General features: G+C 40.2%; 1 protein-coding gene across 14 annotated transcripts in view; it reads left to right on the top strand.

The window, feature by feature from the left end:
• The window catches only part of TENM3 (teneurin transmembrane protein 3), a 1391898-nt gene that overhangs the window by 1170582 nt on the left and 200649 nt on the right, over nucleotides 1-20667 (top strand). For all 14 annotated transcript variants that reach the window (XM_089669645.1, XM_089669651.1, XM_089669650.1 and 11 more), the window contains 4 exons: nucleotides 8495-8705; nucleotides 10917-11018; nucleotides 11225-11419; nucleotides 14440-14640. In XM_089669645.1, the coding sequence (XP_089525771.1) occupies nucleotides 8495-8705; nucleotides 10917-11018; nucleotides 11225-11419; nucleotides 14440-14640 (709 nt within the window). The remainder of the gene's footprint in view (nucleotides 1-8494; nucleotides 8706-10916; nucleotides 11019-11224; nucleotides 11420-14439; nucleotides 14641-20667) is intronic.

The following is a 20667-nucleotide window of genomic DNA, read 5'->3' as shown; positions in this document are numbered from 1 at the left end:
GAACTTTTCCAAGTGAAAATGAAGGGGAAAAAACAACATGAGGCCCTGTGGTAATCCATTATTGCCATTGATTTAAAAAATACACCCTAAGATTAGTGCCAATATGAAAGCTGTGTGTCTGCTGAATTGTATGAGTAAACACTTGACCTGTTTTGTACAGTGTCTTGGTGTAAGTGCCTTTGGGTATGTCACTTTATGTCAAAGTGGCAGTGTCAGGCCTAATGGAGCATTAGCACAGTTTTGATTTTGTTCCCAGCCGCAGACTTTTGTCCCGCAAAACTCAGCCTAAATGGATCGAGCCCCAGGTCCCCTTTTCCATTTCATTCTCCGATAAGATCTGTTGGAATAGATTGAAAGTTTCTGTGTAGTTCATTTCACACAATACGCAGCCATATCCTAACATAGAAACTCAGCTATGGAAACCACCTGGCACAGAAACCGAATAGTACATTATTGCTGTAGATGGTGATCCTTAAAGTTAATGGTTAGTGACTTTGTGCTGTGAAGCCTGCACATTACCTGACAAGTATTGTAAGAAAAGAGAAAAAGGTTTCCCTTTCTCATCCATCAGGAATATGACTATAATGTGTATTTGCCTCATTGGTCCGTTATGCAGACATAAATTGTCTCACTGCAGTTAACCCTCGTCACTGCTGCAGAGGCCTGAATCTTGTTGCTTTCAGCAGGCTTTTGGAGGCCATTCAAACTTGGAATGTGTCAGGCAGGAGGGAATCTCTTATTATTAGTTTTAGAAAAGGACAGAAAGTGTTTGCATGCAGTGCCAGGCCACTGTTTCCTGGCAGTATGAAATTACGTAAGGATAATAGCCATGGTAGTCTAGATGGAGTATGCTTTGCTATAATTTTAAATAGCTAGAAAATTATTCAGAATCTTGTGCTTTGTATTAGACAGAGGTCTGATGCTACATCAGTGGCTTTTGACCTTTTTCATGTAAGGAACAGGTTAGTCTATGTTCTAATTATAAAGGATATAGGATGAGCTACGTTTTAAATGAGACCTCAGGAAAGCAGGAACAGTTGTTGTCTGGTAATAGCTCTTAATTCTATAACTGCATTTTGCTGACCTTGTATTTAAAAATCCTGTTATAAAAAAGCTACAAGATCCATGTTCCTAGGTGACTCAGATTTACACTTTTACATTTGGTCACTTATTGAAGCAAAATGAAGATGCACACAAAATCCTTTTTTTAGGAGGTGTATCTACCTTCACCAGTCTTCACAGTTTCCAACTGCCCTGGTTTCCAAAATAGTCTTAAAGTGATTATAAAGTCTAAACATTTCTACTCTAAAGAGGAGCTCTAGTCTTCCCCCCAAAAATTAAAAGTCAGCAGCTACAAATACTGACTTTTAGTATAAGGGCACTTACCTGTCCAGGGATCCTCACCTGAGCCAATTTTTCAATTGGCTTTGGGTGCAGACACTGGCACCTTAGGTAAGGAAAACTGGCAGTGAAGCCTTCCGGCCTCACAGCTGGTCTCCTACTGCACATGTGCGTGCCACGCTGCACTTTGTGTATGGTCTCGCAGTCTTCTGGGATCAGTGATGTGCCCCAGAAGGCTGTGGGTGGAAGGAGGAGGGGTCAAACATTACTGTGGCCAGGTACCCGCTCCCTCAAAAAAAAATTTCCAAATGTGGCAGTGGAGGGGGGAGGATGTAAACAAGCAGAACTTCCTCTTTTGGGTGAAGTTCTGCTTTCATACATTCCTTGCATTACGGTAAAAAATGTTTAGGTTAAATTATCACCCTCTCACCCCGTTATACTCACCTGAGTCTTCATGCGATCCAGCTCAGTGTCCATCTGCAGTTGCTGTCTCCTCTCTTCCCCTCTCTCACATTCTTTGCTGAGAGCTGCGGGAGCAATTGGTCCCCGCTGCTGTCAGTCAAATCCTGTAACAAGGGGGCATGGGGCAGGGTTGAGCCACATTTTCTGTGTCAATGGACACAGGCAACTTGGCTCGGGATCAAGCGTACAGGTGTTCCACGATAGGAAACGGAAAGAAGGAGCCAGGAGCGCCAGTGGGGGACATTGAGAAGAGGAGGATTGAGGCCACTCTGTGCAATTCCAGGTAAGTATAAACCTTTTTGTTATTTAAAAAAAAATAAAATGTAGGATTTTACGTTCACTTTAAATAGAAACCACAGGGGGAATAAATGAGGAACTAAGGACTTTAGAGTACCAAAATATATGACAAAAAGTAGTATAAAAATTATATCAAGATTTTATTTATAGAAAATGATAAAAAAGCCTCCAAAGGATAACCTAACCCAACAGATACATATTATATTAAATGCAGACAGGAGCAAAATGTTACATGCTGTGTATACAATATGGAGGTCATGTACATGTATTGCTTTGATATACACAGAGAAAAACCCAAATGCGTTTCAAGTTGTAAGTCTTCCTCAGGAGGTTATCAATTATTTCTCTGAAATCAAGCCTGAAATATATACAGACAACAAAATAACATACAGAAAAAACAGCGCAGACACAAGTTACAATAATCAAGGGGGAGTAACATATCGATACCTCCAATTCTCACTATGTCTTGTACAAAAACTCTAAGGCAGAGTGTGGTTAGATGTCTCCAAAGGGGCACCCCTCCAAACATCCACAGATAGCACAAGGGATAGCTATAATCCTTCAAGGAATATATAAAATCTAATAGAATGATACAACAAAAAATGAAAAAATGCAACGATACAAAAAACAAAATATAAATATATTTAATTATAATTATATACATGTCTATATACAATTCCAATTATATAGGTGTCTCATTTTACCTTAATTTTACATGTGGTATCTCACACAGCAGATGGAAGTGAATATTGGTGAGAAGCACACCACTCTAAATAACATCAAGATTTCAAAATGCTATGAATAATCTAAAATAAATTAAAACACAAACAATAAAGAAAAAAGAGTAAATGAAATCTATTAATATTCTAAAGAACACAAGGGTATTATTGCTTGCTCCCGGGCCATGCCAACTAACGGTTGTGTCTGACGTACCCACCGACCGTTGGCTGTAGGTGTCAGAGGTGACCTGGGAAGAGGAAGACGACCGAGTCAACCAATCGATGATGGCAGGGTTGTCTGTGGAGACACGACCGCTGGATGACACCGGGAGCACTGGCCTCTGGCTGCGACTAGTGCTGCCTCGACCCCTTCCTCTGCTGCCACGTCTGCTCGCTCCTGAAACATTGCCTCCTCTGCCACTCCTCTGCGTGTTGTCTGACATACTCTTTAATTCAATAAGCACCCCAAAAATAAAACCGGATTTAACTCTTTGAACGTACAATAGTGGTTGTGAAGCAGAAAGTCAGTTTATTTAGCACAATCGGTCAATTGCAGCTTGCCGTTGGCTGGAAACTGTACGTTTATGTCACTGGAATGCACTAATCACCCAAAAAATATTACCGCCACCCGGCGTGTATATGGATTTAACTCTTTGAACGTACAATAGTGGTTGTGAAGCAGAAAGTCAGTTTATTGTACACAATCGGTCAATTGCAGCTTGCCGTTGGCTGGAAACTGTACGTTTATGTCACTGGAATGCACTAATCACCCAAAAAATATTACCGCCAGCCGGCGTGTAAATGGATTTAACTCTTTGAACGTACAATAGTGGTTGTGAAGCAGAAAGTCAGTTTATTGTACACAATCGGTCAATTGCAGCTTGCCGTTGGCTGGAAACTGTACGTTTCTGTCACTGGAATGCACTAATCACCCAAAAAATATTACCGCCAGCCGGCGTGTAAATGGATTTAACTCTTTGAACATACAATAGTGGTTGTGAAGCAGAAAGTCAGTTTATTTAGCACAATCGGTCAATTGCAGCTTGCCGTTGGCTGGAAACTGTACGTTTATGTCACTGGAATGCACTAATCACCCAAAAAATATTACCGCCACCCGGCGTGTAAATGGATCTAACTCTTTGAACGTACAATAGTGGTTGTGAAGCAGAAAGTCAGTTTATTGTACACAATCGGTCAATTGCAGCTTGCCGTTGGCTGGAAACTGTACGTTTGTGTCGCTGGAATGCACTAATCACCCAAAAAATATTACCGCCAGCCGGCGTGTAAATGGATTTAACTCTTTGAACGTACAATAGTGGTTGTGAAGCAGAAAGTCAGTTTATTTTGCACAATCGGCAAACTGCAGCACCAACTGTGCACGACAGCCACCAAAAAAAAAGGGTGTATGTCACTTTAAATTTTCGATTCTTTGATAGCTGTGGCCCTAAGTAACGATTCTGTGTCCCTGAGTAACGATTCTGTGTCCCTGAGTAACGATTCTGTGTCCCTGAGTAACGATTCTGTGTCCCTGAGTAACGATTCTGTGGCCCTAAAGTCTCTGTGGCCCTAACTCTGTCCCTTAATACACACAGGTCTGTCTCTCTTGAATGACCGGAGGCTAATGGAGAATTCTAAGATGGCCGCGATTTATAGCTCCACCATTACACAGTGCTGGCTGGCTGCTGATTGGCTAATGCGATCACATGTCATGAATGCATTATGGGTCAGCGCGCCTTGTCTGCGCGCCTTCCCAGAGATCCCCGCCCCATCTTCTCTGTCCATTTTCTCCGTCGCCACACATGTCGCCGCCATTTTTGGGAAAATTCGATTCGTGCATCCGAAGTTTGCTAATCTTCGGATTCGTCGCGAATAGAATTTTTCCAAATCTTCGGAACGAATTCCACTTCGTCATGTTCGATTCGCTCATCTCTAGTAAATATGTCACATAACTTAAAAATCCATGCTTACAAATACATGTGATCAATGCTGGGGAGGTTAACTGCAGAACAGCAGCCAGCAGTCTTAGGAGCACAGTGTTTTTATGAATCTAGAGCTGGGAATCGCAAGGACACTGCTGCTACATAAGTGAATTGTGTCTGTAGGTACCTTTATCGAACTGCAGCCAAGATGTATGGATTAAATGTGCTCTATAAATCTCACTTTGTTCCAGTCAAAGGCAACACCACTTGCATATTTTCTTGCATATTTATGCAAAAAGTAAATGCTCCCTATGAACCAATTCTTTCTCCTCTTTTTTCCCTCACCACAAACCATTAACGGTTACAGCTGAGTGTAAGCCTTCCGGCACTTAATTGTTAAAAAGAATATTGGGAAAGACTAATGCTGGTATCGGGATGTGTCCTGCTGCTGTTCTCTGCAGCAGATCTTTCCATGGAGCTATCCCAGGGAAAAGCTGAAGGGCTAAACTCCCATACAGGCTAATGAATCTCCAGCAGTTCTAAGGGAGCTTCAGATGTCCTCTGTGTTGCCTGTTTCCAAGCCATGGGTTCCTTCTAGTTAATGGGGAATTTTTGTGCTGCCAGGTCTCCACTGTATTTATATTTATACCATTTACCTTTCCCGCAGACACTCACAGTGGAGAAAATTACAAATGATAGTTAATTTTTTCAAACCAAATAGATTCAGCAGGTGGGATGAGTCTGAAGCCACCTTGGCTGATTAACAGCAAAGTCTTCACATTCTGTTTTTTTTTATGTTTTGTTTTTTTATGATGAATGCACATTAATCTAAATTCATTTAGAAAAGAATGCATGTACTCTGCCCCTGCTTTATGAAGTCAGCAGAGAAAGACAAGGGTGAGCGACAGGGCACATTGCACATAGACAATCACATATTAAAATGTGCAAGAAACATTAGCAGATACAGACTTCAGTTGTCCTTGTCAAATGCAAACTGTGCACTCATTTTTATTATTCCTTTCCTCCAAGAAATAAACCTCGGAGAGTGGAGAGGTCAGTACAGGGAAGTTACTTATTATGAAAAACTGGATTTTTTTTTCTTCCTGACAAGGACATTCCAGTGTCTTACAAATGCATAGCTCGAGCTTTATGGTTGGTAAAAGGCAAACAAATGCTCTAATATTTCTAAAGATAATTGGTCCACAGTTTTCTGGAGATTTCAATAAGTGGATTTTAGTTCATGTCAGTATTAGGTATAGAACAGCTTTCTAAACCCTGGAATTATTAGAGATTACAGAACCTGGAGCTCAGGTTAGTGAAATTTTAGGGTGCATAGGTCTATTACTTGTGTTTCTTCAAGGAACAAAGACATGGTGATTTATATGTAGAATACATCTTTTAAGGTACATTTTAGTTCAAGCCTGTTAATCTGATACAGTAGTTTTTGGGGTGAGCTTTATGATGGTGAGAACAAGTGATAATAAAGTTGGTAATTTAAGTGTCACCTACACAAAAACCATCAAACAATGAATACGTCCCTGTATGTATAACACTTAACCTTAAAATAGACCTGCACTCAAAGTAAAGGTCTGATATTTTATAGGGAAAATCTAAAAATATTTATTGTGTCTAAGCTGTAATCTGAAAGATTTACATTTGTCTTGAATCCCCCTTAAAAAAATAGCAATGCACTTTCTTTGCTTTGAGAGTCATAGCTAAATCTGTATGTTTAGGAAGAGGTCATCTAAGGCACTGTGTCTATGAGATTTGGTGATGTCAAATGCTGTTTACTGTAACCCTGATTGAAGAAAAAGCTGTACATCGGCATCCAGAATGCAAAGACCCTACTGCTTCTTATTCATTTATTCTATGGATCCGTGCTTTCTGCACCTCTGTTGCTGCTTCTTAATCCTCAGTCATCACCAATCATGAGGGAGGCAGCTTTGACATGAGAATGCAAAACCCTGCATCTACCATGATGGCTACTTTCACACAGAGACATCGTGCAGCACAAGGTGTAGTAAGTTAGAAATGGGGAAGGATCCGCTATAGGAAACACTGTTGACTAATCCTTTGCCATCTGCATCCTTTTTTTGATACAACTTCCACAGTTTTTAACTCTTATCTATGCCTTTTAATGGCTATGTCACAATAGTGATTCTGCCGCTGGCAATTCCTCACCAGAAGTAGAATCAGTGTGGTCTCACCTAACATTTTCCCTAAGTGTGTGTCATTGGGCCTAATGCTGCAGACCCTCACTTGCTAGCAACAGGGAGTTGTATCACTGGTCCAGCTATCAAATAGCTAGCTGTACAGTGGTCCCTTGGTGGTCCTGTCACTGGTAAGGTATTGCAGGTGACAGGATCACTAGTATGACATAGTTCTAATACATAAAACTAAAGTAAGCCCCCAACACGTAACTCCTACCACAGCATTTTAGCTTGTAGTAATCACCTTAGCATGAATTACCCTTTTTTTTTGTGTGTGTTCCTGTGTCTGGAGAGTCTGCACCAAATCCTACCATTGTCAAACCCTCCTCACTGAAAGTAACTGACTTAATGTTTTGTTCTATAGAAGGCATTGAAACTGTGTTGATTGGAAGAACTATGTAGCCTTGAGGGAACACAGCCAACAAGTTGAAGGACTTTATTTTTCAACTGGATGTTTTTTTTGCTTTTGGTTAACATTGGAAAGGTTTAAAAGTTATGCCAGGTTTTAATTCTGTCTGTGATTCTTTGTTTCTTTGACACCAGGGCATATAAATGGGGGTAGGGGTTTGTTACCAGGACAGGAAGGCACCAACAGCAATAAAATCATTGTTAGAAGTTCTAACCTTTCCTTACTAAAATTTGGATTTTGTCTGTGTCCCCTTTGGAGAGATTTTTCATGACTGTCAGTAAGTATGAATAAATTCCCCAAATAGTAATACAGACAGCAATACTCCCTTCCTACTCTACCCAATGCATGATCTTTAATTCCTGAAGTTCCTAGCACCCTCACTTTATGACAGGCCTTGAATTTGAATCTATTGATATGCAGGTGATATGTTTCCCCATTGCAAGTGATGCCCTCTGTGATGCTGTAAAGAGGGAGGCTGCAGTCCTGCCTAAAAGCATTGTGAAAAGCTTGCTGAATATACAGTAGGCATACTTTTTTAGATAACAGTCACAGAGGCGAATTAATTTAAACTTTCTTCTTTAGTAAAGCTGCATTGTTTTCTGGGCAACATTAGTGATTGGCTGATTAAATAATCTTTTATCTGGAAATAAAATCTCACAGGTTTATCAGCATGGAAACTTTTGATTATCTTTTGCAAATATTTTGAGCTACTATTTGCAAATAATGTCAGTTTAAGATATGAAGTATGAACAAAGTTTGACCTTCATTCCCTTGTGAAAGCATCGATGTGTTCAAATACACTTCTTCTACAGCATCTATCGTATACCAATATTAAGTTTATGATAGACAATATTTATTGGTCTTTTTCCTAAAAACGCATAATAAATTCTATTGAGCCAAATACTGAAATAATAGGGGCACTGACAGTAATTTTAGATCTCTAGCCAGAGGTTTTATTGCATGTTTTACCACATCCACTTAGTCTGAGCACAGATACTGTATATTAAATGTGTATATTAAACTTTGTTCACTTCTGCGACTTGTGTTCAGTAACCTTTGTAAATGTTAGCCTAAAAGATGTAGATTTACTGTGTTTTATTACATTCCTTGTAACAACTGTTATGGGTTTCATTCCAGTACGATTTTGTAGAACTTTTGGAAGGCAGCAGATTAATTTCAAGAGAAAAACGCAACTTGCTTGAATCTGAGAAAGTGGGTCGTCTACCAAGATCTGTCAGTCTTCATGAAGCTGGCTTCATCCAGTATCTTAACTCTGGAATATGGCACATTGCCTTTTATAATGATGGAAAAAACTCTGAACTGGTGTCCTTTAATACTATTGTTATAGGTAAGTTCAACCCAGTGAAAGTGACTGTTATTTTGTAATGTAATCACTAGACCTATACGGATAATAGTGAACAGTATTTAGAATTACTGGTGACCACTGAGAGGTCCCATGTTTGAGGACACATGTCATGGGATTAATGTGAGGACAGCCAGTGCTGATCTAGTGCAGAATTAGATATCTCAGAATGGCAACATTAAGAATCAGCATAACAATCAGGCTGCAGCAGTGGTAGACTACATATTTATTTCATGGCACAAAGCTTCAGGTTCACAATGGCAAAACATTTACTTCCTGGGTCCTGCTGGAGTATAGAGTACCCCTGCTGTACTGTACCTCTTTCTATTTAATACACTCACAACTGTCCTGATCATTGTCAGGACAAATGATTGTCTTGAATCTACAATACCAGTTCCTTTCTTTGTGCTATAGTAGTTGTCTTATTAAATGTTGTCCTGTACCTTGCCATGCTAAATTGTAGAATCTAGCGTTTGATCCTATGCAATGTTACCTCATATCCTTGTTTTACTCAAGCATTTGTTTCTGATGTGTGTTTGCCATCTTGTTTGCTTTGCTACTCCCACCAAGTGTTCTGTCTATCTCTACACATTTGTTCCTTAGCTTTTTTGCCTGTTTATCTTGACTCTCATAGTCACACTTTGAGTTCCATATCTTTACACTTCAGTGTGACTTTCTTTTACTTTGTCTGTCCGCACACTTTGTTGATTTTGGTTACTGCATGGCCATTTTTTGTTGTTACTTGGCTTGTCTTGCATCTTAACAGCATTAAGGTCTCAGATTAATGACAGTACCAAACCTCCCATGCTGAGGGACTTCCAACACTCTGTTTTTTCTTTGTCCATTCTCCAATTGTCTTGTATCTTACTGACCTCCCAGCTCTACTACTCTCTCAAAACGCTTATTAAATTGCATTTGAAGCTGAGCAGAGCATAAGCAAAGTACCGATATGTCCTGGGTGATTTTTAAGTGGATTTTTTCAGGTGAATTACAGGCATTTTGCAAGTGTTTTTGCAAGTGTATCACTTAGTTTCCTGGGCTGGGCAAGGGGAGGAGAACAGTTCTATGGGAGGAGAGTTCTTGAGGTGCTAAAATGTGAAAAAATGTGCATATTACCTAGACTGCACCCATTGGATTCTAATGGACTAAAAACCGAATACACTAAAAAATATATATATATAGAGCACAGGGCAACTGAGCGTACAAGTGTGTACAGGAACAATTAGAAAGAATGGGATTTTCCATTTTGAGTGTAGTTGGGCATAGAAATATATATTTGCATGCTGTTACCTCACCCTTAATAGGTGTTTTCAACCTCACTAACTTTGGACTACTATCTCTTGCTAATCCTGATGAGGGAGCAGCAACAAATTTTACAGCAGTACCTGTAGAAGAACACACCATTGGTGTTTTCAACCTCATTAACTTTGGCATACTATCTCTTGCTAATCCTGATGAGGGAGCAGCAACACATTTTACAGCAGCACCTGTAGAAGAACACACCACTGGTCATTTCAAAATCGTATATGCAGTAGAAAAGAAGTTAAGTTATTACATAAAAAATCAATTACATTAGCAAAAATCTGTATAAAGTCAGTCTACCATCATAGTAGGTATGAATTTTACCTAGGTCACTTCCTTGCTTTCTCAAAATAAAAAATGCAATGAACAATAAGGTGACGATAATATAACCTGCTGAGTGAAATTAGCAATTGTAAGGAAAATCGAGGCAGCTAAGTTCACACTGTTCCATAACATATCAAAAATCATTTTTTTAGCTTTCTCTCCTGCTTTGTATCATATTGAGTGTGAGGTCAAAGTGTACTGCCTACTGAATAAAATGACTGACGTGCATTTATGTCTGATCTAATTACTGTATAACTATCTGCAAAGATGGTGAGCAAGAATGTCATTTTGAATTAGTCAAACGGCATTAAAAATATTCTGCACTCAGGACATTCTTGTCATATCAAATTGAAACTTCTAATCCTGTCCTATCACAGGCAGCAATTACAGGAAGTAGTCAATATTGGCTTCTGTTCACATTATTAAGTAACTTCTGGAATACCTGTCCGATCAGAAGGCCTGACGGCTTTGTAAGAAACGAAAGAAAAATAGAAATCTGTATTGCAACAACTCAGCAGGTCTTCCGTTTACAGACTTGTATAAATATCTCTCCAAATCTGTTATTTACAGATTCCGTTGTGGAATGTCCCCGGAATTGCCATGGAAACGGCGAGTGTGTTTCAGGAACCTGTCATTGTTTTCCTGGATTTCTAGGCCCGGATTGTTCAAGAGGTACACAAATTGCTTTCCTTTTGTTAAACAAATATAGCTAAGATGCTGGAACACAAGCCGTCACTATTTCAACAACAAGCAGCTGACATACTTATTTATTTGCTGTATCCTTTGTTGTTTTGGTTCTATAAGCTTTGCCACCACTGGCATGAAAAAAAAAAGAAAAAACTAACCTAATTCTTCTTTTGTCATGTTATATTTCACAGCAGCCTGTCCTGTGTTGTGTAATGGGAATGGTCAATACTCTAAGGGACGCTGCCTGTGCTATAGTGGATGGAAGGGTACGGAGTGTGATGTCCCTAGTATTCAGTGCATCGATCCTTTGTGTGGAGGCCATGGAGTTTGTATCATGGGATCCTGTGCGTGTAACTCAGGTTATAAAGGGGAAAACTGTGAAGAAGGTAAACATGAAAGATGTGATGTATGAAGACCTGTGAAGAATATTCTTTTTCTTATTTTTGTCAGTTTGACATACTTAGTATCTAGTAACGATATCAGTATGGTTCTGTATAGCCTTCTTATTAAGAGCCTTCTTAGTAACCTGTAACTACACTGAAATAAATATATTTATTTGAACGTTATCCTCTATAATGTACTTTCATGAGGAAAAGAAACATTTACATTGTTTATATCTAAAAAATAAATTGAGACTCTATTGGGATCTGGTTGTATGACCAGTACCAAGTGTAAGGGTTAGTGCACAAGCAAAATCACTGAATGGCTGAATGTAAGGCCCTCAAGCCTCTTTTTAAAAACCTTGTCATTGGTCATATGATTAGGCAAGAAGGAGATCCTGAATGTACTTTTAAACTTGAAAGGTTAAATTTTTCACTATGCTGTTTCTATTTACTAGCATTTGAGAGGGTAACAAAACCAATAAGTTCACTTTTCTTTTTTCAATCTAACTCTGCTTTAACTTGAATATTACAGAATATTTCAGTTCCCGAACAGTTTGAGAATACCATATTGGAAGAAGTGTGATCACAAAAGGCACAGTCTTTGCCATTTCTGTTTACTAAATATGATCATGTTGTTCACTTAGAAGTGATGTCTATGGAAAATTATATCTACCAGTTACCTATAGGCGAGGGGTCTTCAAAAAGTTTCTGAACTTATCCTGAAATTTTCATTGGAAACGGTGAGGGCGGGAGGAGTAGTAATTCTAGCAAGCCCACTGACCTTGCAGTTTAGTATAAGAGTTGTCACATTGTTTTTGAAATTCTTAATGAATAGAGTTTAAAAAAAAAAAGTACAGAAACTTTTTGAAGAGCCCTCATATTTCTGCTGCAATATCAACATATTGATTACACTAAAATGACCACCATAATCACCATACTTTCACTGTGCTTTCTCATAATTAGAATGAGAACATTAGACCACAGACAATATGTTTACTGTAGTGCCTATACCCAGGCACATTTGAAAGTACAGTGATTTAAGGCCTTATGCACACAGGGTATTTTTGCAGCCACATTGAGGGATGTCAGGCGTTTTTTTACAGCTTCCCAATGGCCCTCCATACTATCCTATGTGTCCATGCACACATAGACCTTTAGAAGCATTTAGTGGCTGGGGCATTTAGGAGCTGTAAAAAAACCCCACTGGCTATGCGTTCATGAGCAGCAGCATTTTGGCCGGAAAACCGCTTGACACAGGTAAATGCGTCTAAACATGCCAAAACGAATTTTAATTCATTTCCATGGACAGAATAAATTATTATTAAATGAATCAATGCCCAAACTCTTGATGCCTAACTGCTTGTAAAAGTGTCAGACACTTTTACAAGCGCCAGCTGTTTTTTCGGCCAAAATGCTGCTGCCAAGAGGAGCAGCATTTTAAAATGTTCTGTGTGCATGAGGCCTAAAGGATAATTCACCTTCAGGAACATATTACATGTTCCACCCATTTTTAAGGTGGAGCATATACTATGTTCTCACTTCTGCGGCTGCTTCCTGATTCCTCCACTGTTTCCAACAGGCTGGGCATCTTCTCCCTGCACCCACTGTCACAAATCAAAAATAGAGTGGCTGTGTGGGGCTCTGCCCACAGGCGCATAATTTATTTACAGAGTTCTGTGAATGAATGAACTACAGGTACCGACATCCTTTTCTGCTGTTGGGCTTTCTCAGTAGTTCATTGATTTTCCTGTCATTGTGTAAACTGCCTGCCCTTACGAGGTACAGGCAGACAGTTTACACTGACAGTCTGCAGGAGCCCTGCATTGCACCCTAAATCTGCTGGTTGTGGGTGCAATGCTTTTTAGGCTCCTACAAATAAATAGTAAATGCGCATTTTTTTCCTGCAAAAAAATGTTTTGTTTTGTTTTTTTGTAAAAGAGTAACTTATCCTTTAAGGACTTTTACCACTGTTGGTAATCCTTTAAGAACTTTTACCACTGTTGGTACACATCCCACAATGTTTCCTAGTTATTAAGGGGTCAGTGTAAAGGTAACATGCTTTGTGCTTGCATATTCAACTTAGTCTGAAATATAAGGCCTGCAGCCTTGTACTTTTATATAGCCAGAAATTTTTTTTGTGATAACAAAACTCTAAATTCATACGAAAGGGGTGAATGTACCATACTTTCTTGCTTTGGCAACAGACACTAAATACTTTTGCATTATCTTATAAAAGATTACATATAGAAGAACTGTAGTGCCCTACGAAGAGAGAAACATTAACCCAATGCATTTCACACTCATCCAGTATCTAAATTACACTGAAACATGATACATGGCTTTCGGCACTACTAGATGTAATTAGGAAATCTGTGATGTTGTTATGTGGAGCACAGACCATTTCGTCTTGGCTTCTTAGAAAGGAAGCCACCATTTTCGTTCCATGATCAAATTGTTTTTATTGATTTGCATGTGAAAAGCAATGCAATTAAGTCACTGGAATTAAATTTTCAGACCATTGACCCTACAAGTGTAACGTTTTATTGAGTCAAATTGCTGAATTAAGTCTCATCATCAAAAGAACGTTAATAGCAGTGCAGGAGGATGTGAAGTATTCAGCTGATAGATTGCTGCATAATACAAAACAGCATAATTATACTCTCATAGTGGGGTTTTTCTATAAAACTGTAAAGAAAAAGTGGGGGCTGTTGGCCATAACATTACAGTTTTAATGTGCAGGTTAGAAAATGAAAGCATGTATGTAACTGATTGACTGTACTGTCACTTTTTCTTATCTTCCATTTTTCTGCAAAAGGCCATTTTGTCTTGAAAAGTGCTAAGTGGTTCATTTGTATTATAAAGGTTAATTTTGGGTTATGCTTAATGTATTTAAGTAACCTTGCTAAAACCTCAGGTTAAGCATTTAATAATAAATTGTGACATTGTAAGAGACAACTAAATATTTTAATGCTAACTGAGAATATTTACTCACTTTTCTAAACTGCTTTATTTCTCTCTGTTAGCTGATTGTCTGGATACCTTTTGTTCTTACCATGGAGTGTGTATTCATGGGGAATGCCATTGCAATCAAGGATGGGGTGGCACCAACTGTGAAATCCTGAAATCAATGTGTCCAGACCAGTGCTCTGGCCATGGGACCTACATCCAAGAGTCCGGAAGCTGCACTTGTGACCCTAATTGGACAGGACCTGACTGCTCAACAGGTACATTCCTAGCAAGAAGCATAGTAAGAAGCTTGTGTAAAGCTGGCCATAAATGGATTAAATTTCAAACAAACATTCTTAGGAAAAGAATACTCTAAGAAAGTTTGTTTGTTTTTTTACTCATTAGTGGGTCAAATCAACATTCAATTTTGACCACAGTAATGAGAAAATTTGAAGAAGCAGAATGCAGAATTTTACTCGAACAATTGAATTTCTAACAGTACATGTAATTTTTATTTGGTAAAATCCATTCATCCAATGTTAAATGCAAACAGTGTTTTGAAGGACATTTGAATGTTATGAGAATTTTTGTACAAATTTTCCTTAGACTTTTCCTAAGAATATATATTTGAAATTCTGTTCATCAATGGCCAGCTTATGGTTGCATCATCTTGAAACAGGTGGTAGCACAGACAAAGCCCTTATTTTATTTTTTGCTTGCAGTCTCCATCACTGTCAGTTTTATTAAATGGTAGAAAGTGCACATGATCACTCCTTCCCTCAATATTTAAAACAATTATAATTGTACAATAGTCAGATTGCGCACCTATATTGAGAGTGTCTTTCTTTTTCTAGCTATTCTCATCCAAATGTCTTCAGTCCCACATTTGTTTTGAGGAAACTGTTTACCCCTGTCTGATCTTTGCACTGCTGCTAAATCTATTGGTAGTGATAATTCAAAGTGTGGTAGTGCATCATCCCACCCAGCTCTGCCCTTTTCTGTCCCCCGCTCTTGCTCTCTCCACAGCTTAGCAATTGGGCAAGCTGCAGCTATGTAACAGTGGTAAAAGGGGAGTTTTGGCTCCCTGATCACTGCCCATGAAGCTACCCTAAGTGTCTGCCAAAACAGAGACCTTTTGGCAGTTATACAGTAGTTCTGCAGGAAGCATTATGTGAATGGAATGTGATGGAGGCAGCTTCAGAGAACAGATCTTTTGACCATGGACTGGCTGATCATTAATAACATGTTTAAATAAAGGCAGAGCACAGCACACATAAAATAACATATTGTGGAATCACATAGATGGAAAGAAGAAATATCAGGGATACTGGGGGCCGGTTGCAGATGGGCTTCAGTTTCCAATAGAAACGTTTTCTGCTTGGGGTTTGTATGTCCTCATTTGCATAGGTTTCCTCCAACAATTGATAAACATACTAGGTCAATAGACTTCTATCCAACGTGGGTTCTAAAGTATGTTGCTCCATCTATGCAATTGGAGTGCTGGAATATTCTCTGTATTTTGTAAAATTCTTTAAAGTTTCTTGTTGGCCCTGTGTACCAAAATCAGTAAAATGTTGTACCCATTCACAGCTACAGTATGTACTTACCAATTGGTAATGCAATTACTAATTTCACTGCCTGTTGTTCCCTTATATCATCATTACTCATAAAGGCAATAAGGACATTTGTCTGATAATTTAATAACAAATTCATTAATAGATTATGAATACAGGCCTGTGTTTTTGTAATATTTTCTTCATGTAGCTGCCAGTCTCGTGCATTATAAATTCCATCCAAACTAATGGCATCTCAGGAAAGTATCACATATTCAAAATTCATTATTAAACTGTATACATATTTATATACAATAGAAAACCTTCATTCTGGTTTATAATTCACCAGCTGTGAAGAAAGGAAGAGTAGAACCGCTATCAAAACTCTCTAGAAATAGCCTACAGCATGCAACGTTATAAAAATAATACTGTTTCCTGTATCCTATAGCATAAATTCATCCTGGAAATTGTATGCATCACATGATGCATCAGCAATAAGAGTTATAAGCATGGCTTATTGAATATCTAACTGGCAATGTATAATTCACTAAAAGCATATATATGTTAAGACAGACAGTATTTAAACAATTAACTAGCCATGTGAAAAAGAGTTTATTTGCAGGAACTTTTATTTGATATTCTGGGCCATCTGAATACACTAAAAAAAACTAAAATTAAATCTTACTGCTCATTTTTACATTTTTACAAGCCGATATTCCAGAACTACTTATCCTTTATTGTTCATCATCCATATTTGAATTAAAGGTACCCATAGACATTAGAGAAAAGCCAGCTAATCAACATGATAATAATCATAATAGCAGTCTCCATTTGCAGACTGCACAGAACACCTACTTTAAGTGTACATGACGAATCAATCCAGAAAAAGGTGAAAACCGGCAGCTCTGAGTGATAATTACATAAAATGACTCTTCTTTAAAGGTACTGTAGCATAATGGAGGGTAGGCAGCTCTTTCCATAATAGGCTCAGCATACCTGTACATTATGGTAGACTCATTGCTGTGTTTGCCCACCTCCAGCACTAACAGTTCTACTAACCCCTCCATCCCCTGCCATGGCTGCCCACTTTGGACATTAGGCAGCCAATGATAATGGAAGTGCTATGCACATGGGCCTGAGTAACAGCCTTCCTGCACCAATTCCATTCATGGTATCTTAAAAATACCAGGAGTGTACACTGCACTATGCATGTGCCACAGACAGTGTACACAGTATACAAGTCTTGTCTGTCAAAAAATGTTTATTGCTCAGCACTTTTTTTTAATTTATAAAGAGTTCAAGATTCTGCTTTAATAGCATATATTGAAATAGTAATTGTCTACTCCTTTCGTACATTAGTACCTTAGACATAGCTTGTAGACATTAGAAGCGTTCTAATGAAAGCAGTTCAACAAGTAAGAAAATATTGCTCGATCACTGATGTTTTTCTTGGTTTCTGAATTGCCTGCACACTCCTCATCCATTGCCCCAATTCAGGGGTCTCCAAACTTTCTAAACAAAGGGCAGGTTTATTGTCCTTGAGACTTTGGAGGTTACGGGCTTTGGTAAGTGGGAGTAGAAAATACCCTAGCATTGGTGGGAGGAGGAATATTCCCCCATCATTGGTGTCATTGGGAGGAATAGTGGCCCATCATTGATGGCAGTTGGATATTTAGTTGCCCATCATTGGTGTCATTGGGAGGAATGGTGGCCCATCATTGATGGCAGTTGGATATTTAGTTGCCCATCATTGGTGTCATTGGGAGGAATAGTGGCCCATCATTGGTGTCAGTGGGAATAATAATGCCCCATCATTGGTGTCAGTGGAAGGAATGGTGCCCCATCAATGGTGTCAGTGGGAGGAATAGGTCCTTGTGTCAGAGAGGGGAAAAGTGCCCTAAGTGCACTCAGGGGAGAAATTGGTCAAAAAGACACAGCTAACCATTCATTAATGTCTACAGTGAATTTAACAGATATGTCACATGTTTGGCCCCAACAGTTGCTGCAGAAGCAAAAGCCCAAGCATGCTTTGTGAGTAGGGACAGATTTCAGTTATGTAACCCTCAGGTCACATTTATGTTCCTCTAACAACAGTTTGTGTAAAATAAGTAGAGCTGATGTTTGCAAATTAAATGATCAGGCACCAAGTGTACACTCCATTTTTTTCTGAAAAAAAAGTCCTCATGACTCACACTTGCTATGTTTAATTTTTAGCCAATTTTGCCTTTTGTTATAGGATAAGTTCAGTGCTGTCATCTACCAGCTGCATATATCAGTGTAAAGACCTCTAAGGTTTGCTGTATGTATGTATTTTCATTGCAGCACTTATTAAAAATATTCTTCTCCAATTGAAATAAAAACTACCCTGACAGGCTTAGCTATAAGGACCCCTAAAATTAATAAACATTTCAGGGTTAAGCATAAGTCTTCCAGGCATGCGATATTAATTCCGCTGAGCTCTTATTATTGTTTGAAATGCATATACAGGCAGAAGCCTGCGACAGTAAACAAGGCTTGTGCCTACATTACCTACACGGATGTGAGCTTTTATAGCTGCCTTTATTGAGACAACTAATGCTGTCTTTAAAACAGATTGTATATTTTCTTTTTAAGCATAACCTTTGTGGAGCACATAATCTTAAAAGCAGGAGGTGACCTTCAGACATCTGTAATCATGATGTAATAAATCTAAGCATAGTGAGAATTGGTTTGTTCTCCTGCTGGAGGGAAGAAAAACTTCCTTCTCAGTGTTTAGGTTGAAGATCAACACAGCTTTCCTCTATCTTCATAAGCAGTCATTCCATTAATTAGACCTTCAATTCCACTTGAATTAAATTAGCTCTAATTAATAAGTTCATTACAAAGATTGACGCATTGTGTTCAAAGCTTGTGTGCTAAAAGCTGATAAACACCTTCACCCTAATGAAAAATTGATTAGATGGAACAAAAAAGGTACTGGTGAAATAAACCCCTCTCTATCCAACTGTCCAGTTGATATTTTCAAGCTTTGAAGTTAATCAAGCCATCACTGTTCTTTTAAGAAGTAACAGAACCTGCTGGAGCCTGAAATGATTTGACAGAGAGAACAGAAAAGTCCCAAGTTGCTTTTTAATTTTGGTCATCTTACTACTAATGTAAAAACTTAACTGGTTTTGGTAAATGTTGCATAGCACTAGAGAATATGTATCTTTCTTCATATGGTAAAAGGCAACAGCCAGGATGCTTTGGATGGCAGTTGGTCATCTGTGACATTTGAGTTTGTGGAATGTTGTTTGTGCTGCAGTTTGTAATGCATGTAGGCATATCCCAGATAGGACAGGTATCTCTAATTTAATTGCAAAGTGTTTTCTTTTATCAGCAAAATGAAGGCATTGTGCTTACAATATATGTCACAAATAGCAGTGTCACGGAGTGCCAGTGCCTCTCCCATCCCCCGCCATATCCCTCCACCCCTCCCTTCCCCCTTGCACATGTCCCTGTAGCTTCCATGAATGGTGGTGGGCCAGCCATTGCCGAGACAACCTAGCAGCGTCCCACATGGCTTTTAAAAGACTGGCACAGGAAGCAGCCCTTCCCTCTTTGTTCCTGTGCACACTGCTGAAATCATCTTGCTCCCTCCGCTGAATGTCCCAGGGTGGGAGTCTCCACAGCTCTGCATGAGCCCCCTCTTCCAAGGTCAGACCCTGTGGCCATGCTACCCCCGCTGCTGTTCCTGGCCGCTGTGAGGGCCCCTGCCTGCTGGTCACTGGGCCCTGGAGAAGCCGGCCGCTGTGAGGGCCCCTGTCTTCTGATTGCTGGGCCCCTGGAGAAGCTGGCCGCTGTGGCAGACCCTGCTGCTGATCGCTGGGCCCCTTGAGAAGCTGGCCGCGTGAGGGCCCCTGCTGCTGATCGCTAGGCCCCTGGAGGAGCCGGCTGCTGTGAGGGTCCCTGGAAGCCGCCTGCTGCTAAGCGTCTGCAAGCCGCCTACCGTGAGTGTCCCTAGAAGCCATGAACTGCCCGTGGTTTGCGCACAGACTACCCGTGTCCTGAACTGTCCCTGTTGTGCGCACCGACCACCTGTGTTTGGAACTGTCCCTGCTGTGTGCACAGACCACCCGTGTTCTGAACTGTCCCTGTTGAGCGCACCGACCACCCGCATTTTGAACTGCCCCTGCTGTGTGCTCAGACCACTCGTGTTCTGAACTGTCCCTCCCCCCTCCCTGTGACCCCGATGTCTCTAGAAAGCTGGGTGGGAGCTGTGCTAGGCCAGACTCCACAGCTGGAGTCCCGTTGAGTCCCCGTGACCCCAATGTCCCTAGAAAGCTGGGTGGGAGCTGTGCTATGCCAGACTCCTGCCCAGGGGTAAGTTGCCCGCCTGTTGCCCGAGTCTCCAATCCGCTGTCCAGTCACGGAGGGAGCTCAGCTGAGGTGGGACCCTCGTGACCCGGCTCTGCCTGGGACCCCCCAAGCCCAGGGGGTAGCTTGCCTGCCTGTTGCCTGAGACCCCTGCCCAGGGGTAAGTTGCCCGCCTGTTGCCCGAGTCTCCAATCCGCTGTCCAGTCATGGAGGAAGCTCAGCTGAGGCGGGACCCTCGTGACCCGGCTCTGCCTGGGACCCCCCAAGCCTAGGGGGGAGCTTACCTGCCTGTTGTCTGAGACCCCTGCCCAGGGGTAAGTTGCCCGCCTGTTTCCCGAGTCTCCAATCCGCACTCCAGTCACGGAGGGAGCTCAGCTGAGGTGTCCAAAGGGGGGAAGACCCCACAAGCCACCCTGC

Source organism: Staurois parvus, unplaced genomic scaffold (genome assembly GCF_062004578.1).
Source record: "Staurois parvus isolate SC_StPar_1 unplaced genomic scaffold, SC_StPar_1.0 ptg000080l, whole genome shotgun sequence".
NCBI classification, from domain to species: domain Eukaryota; kingdom Metazoa; phylum Chordata; class Amphibia; order Anura; family Ranidae; genus Staurois; species Staurois parvus.
The sequence above is the reverse complement of the archived record's forward strand: the minus strand, read 5'-3'. Positions and strand labels throughout refer to the sequence as shown.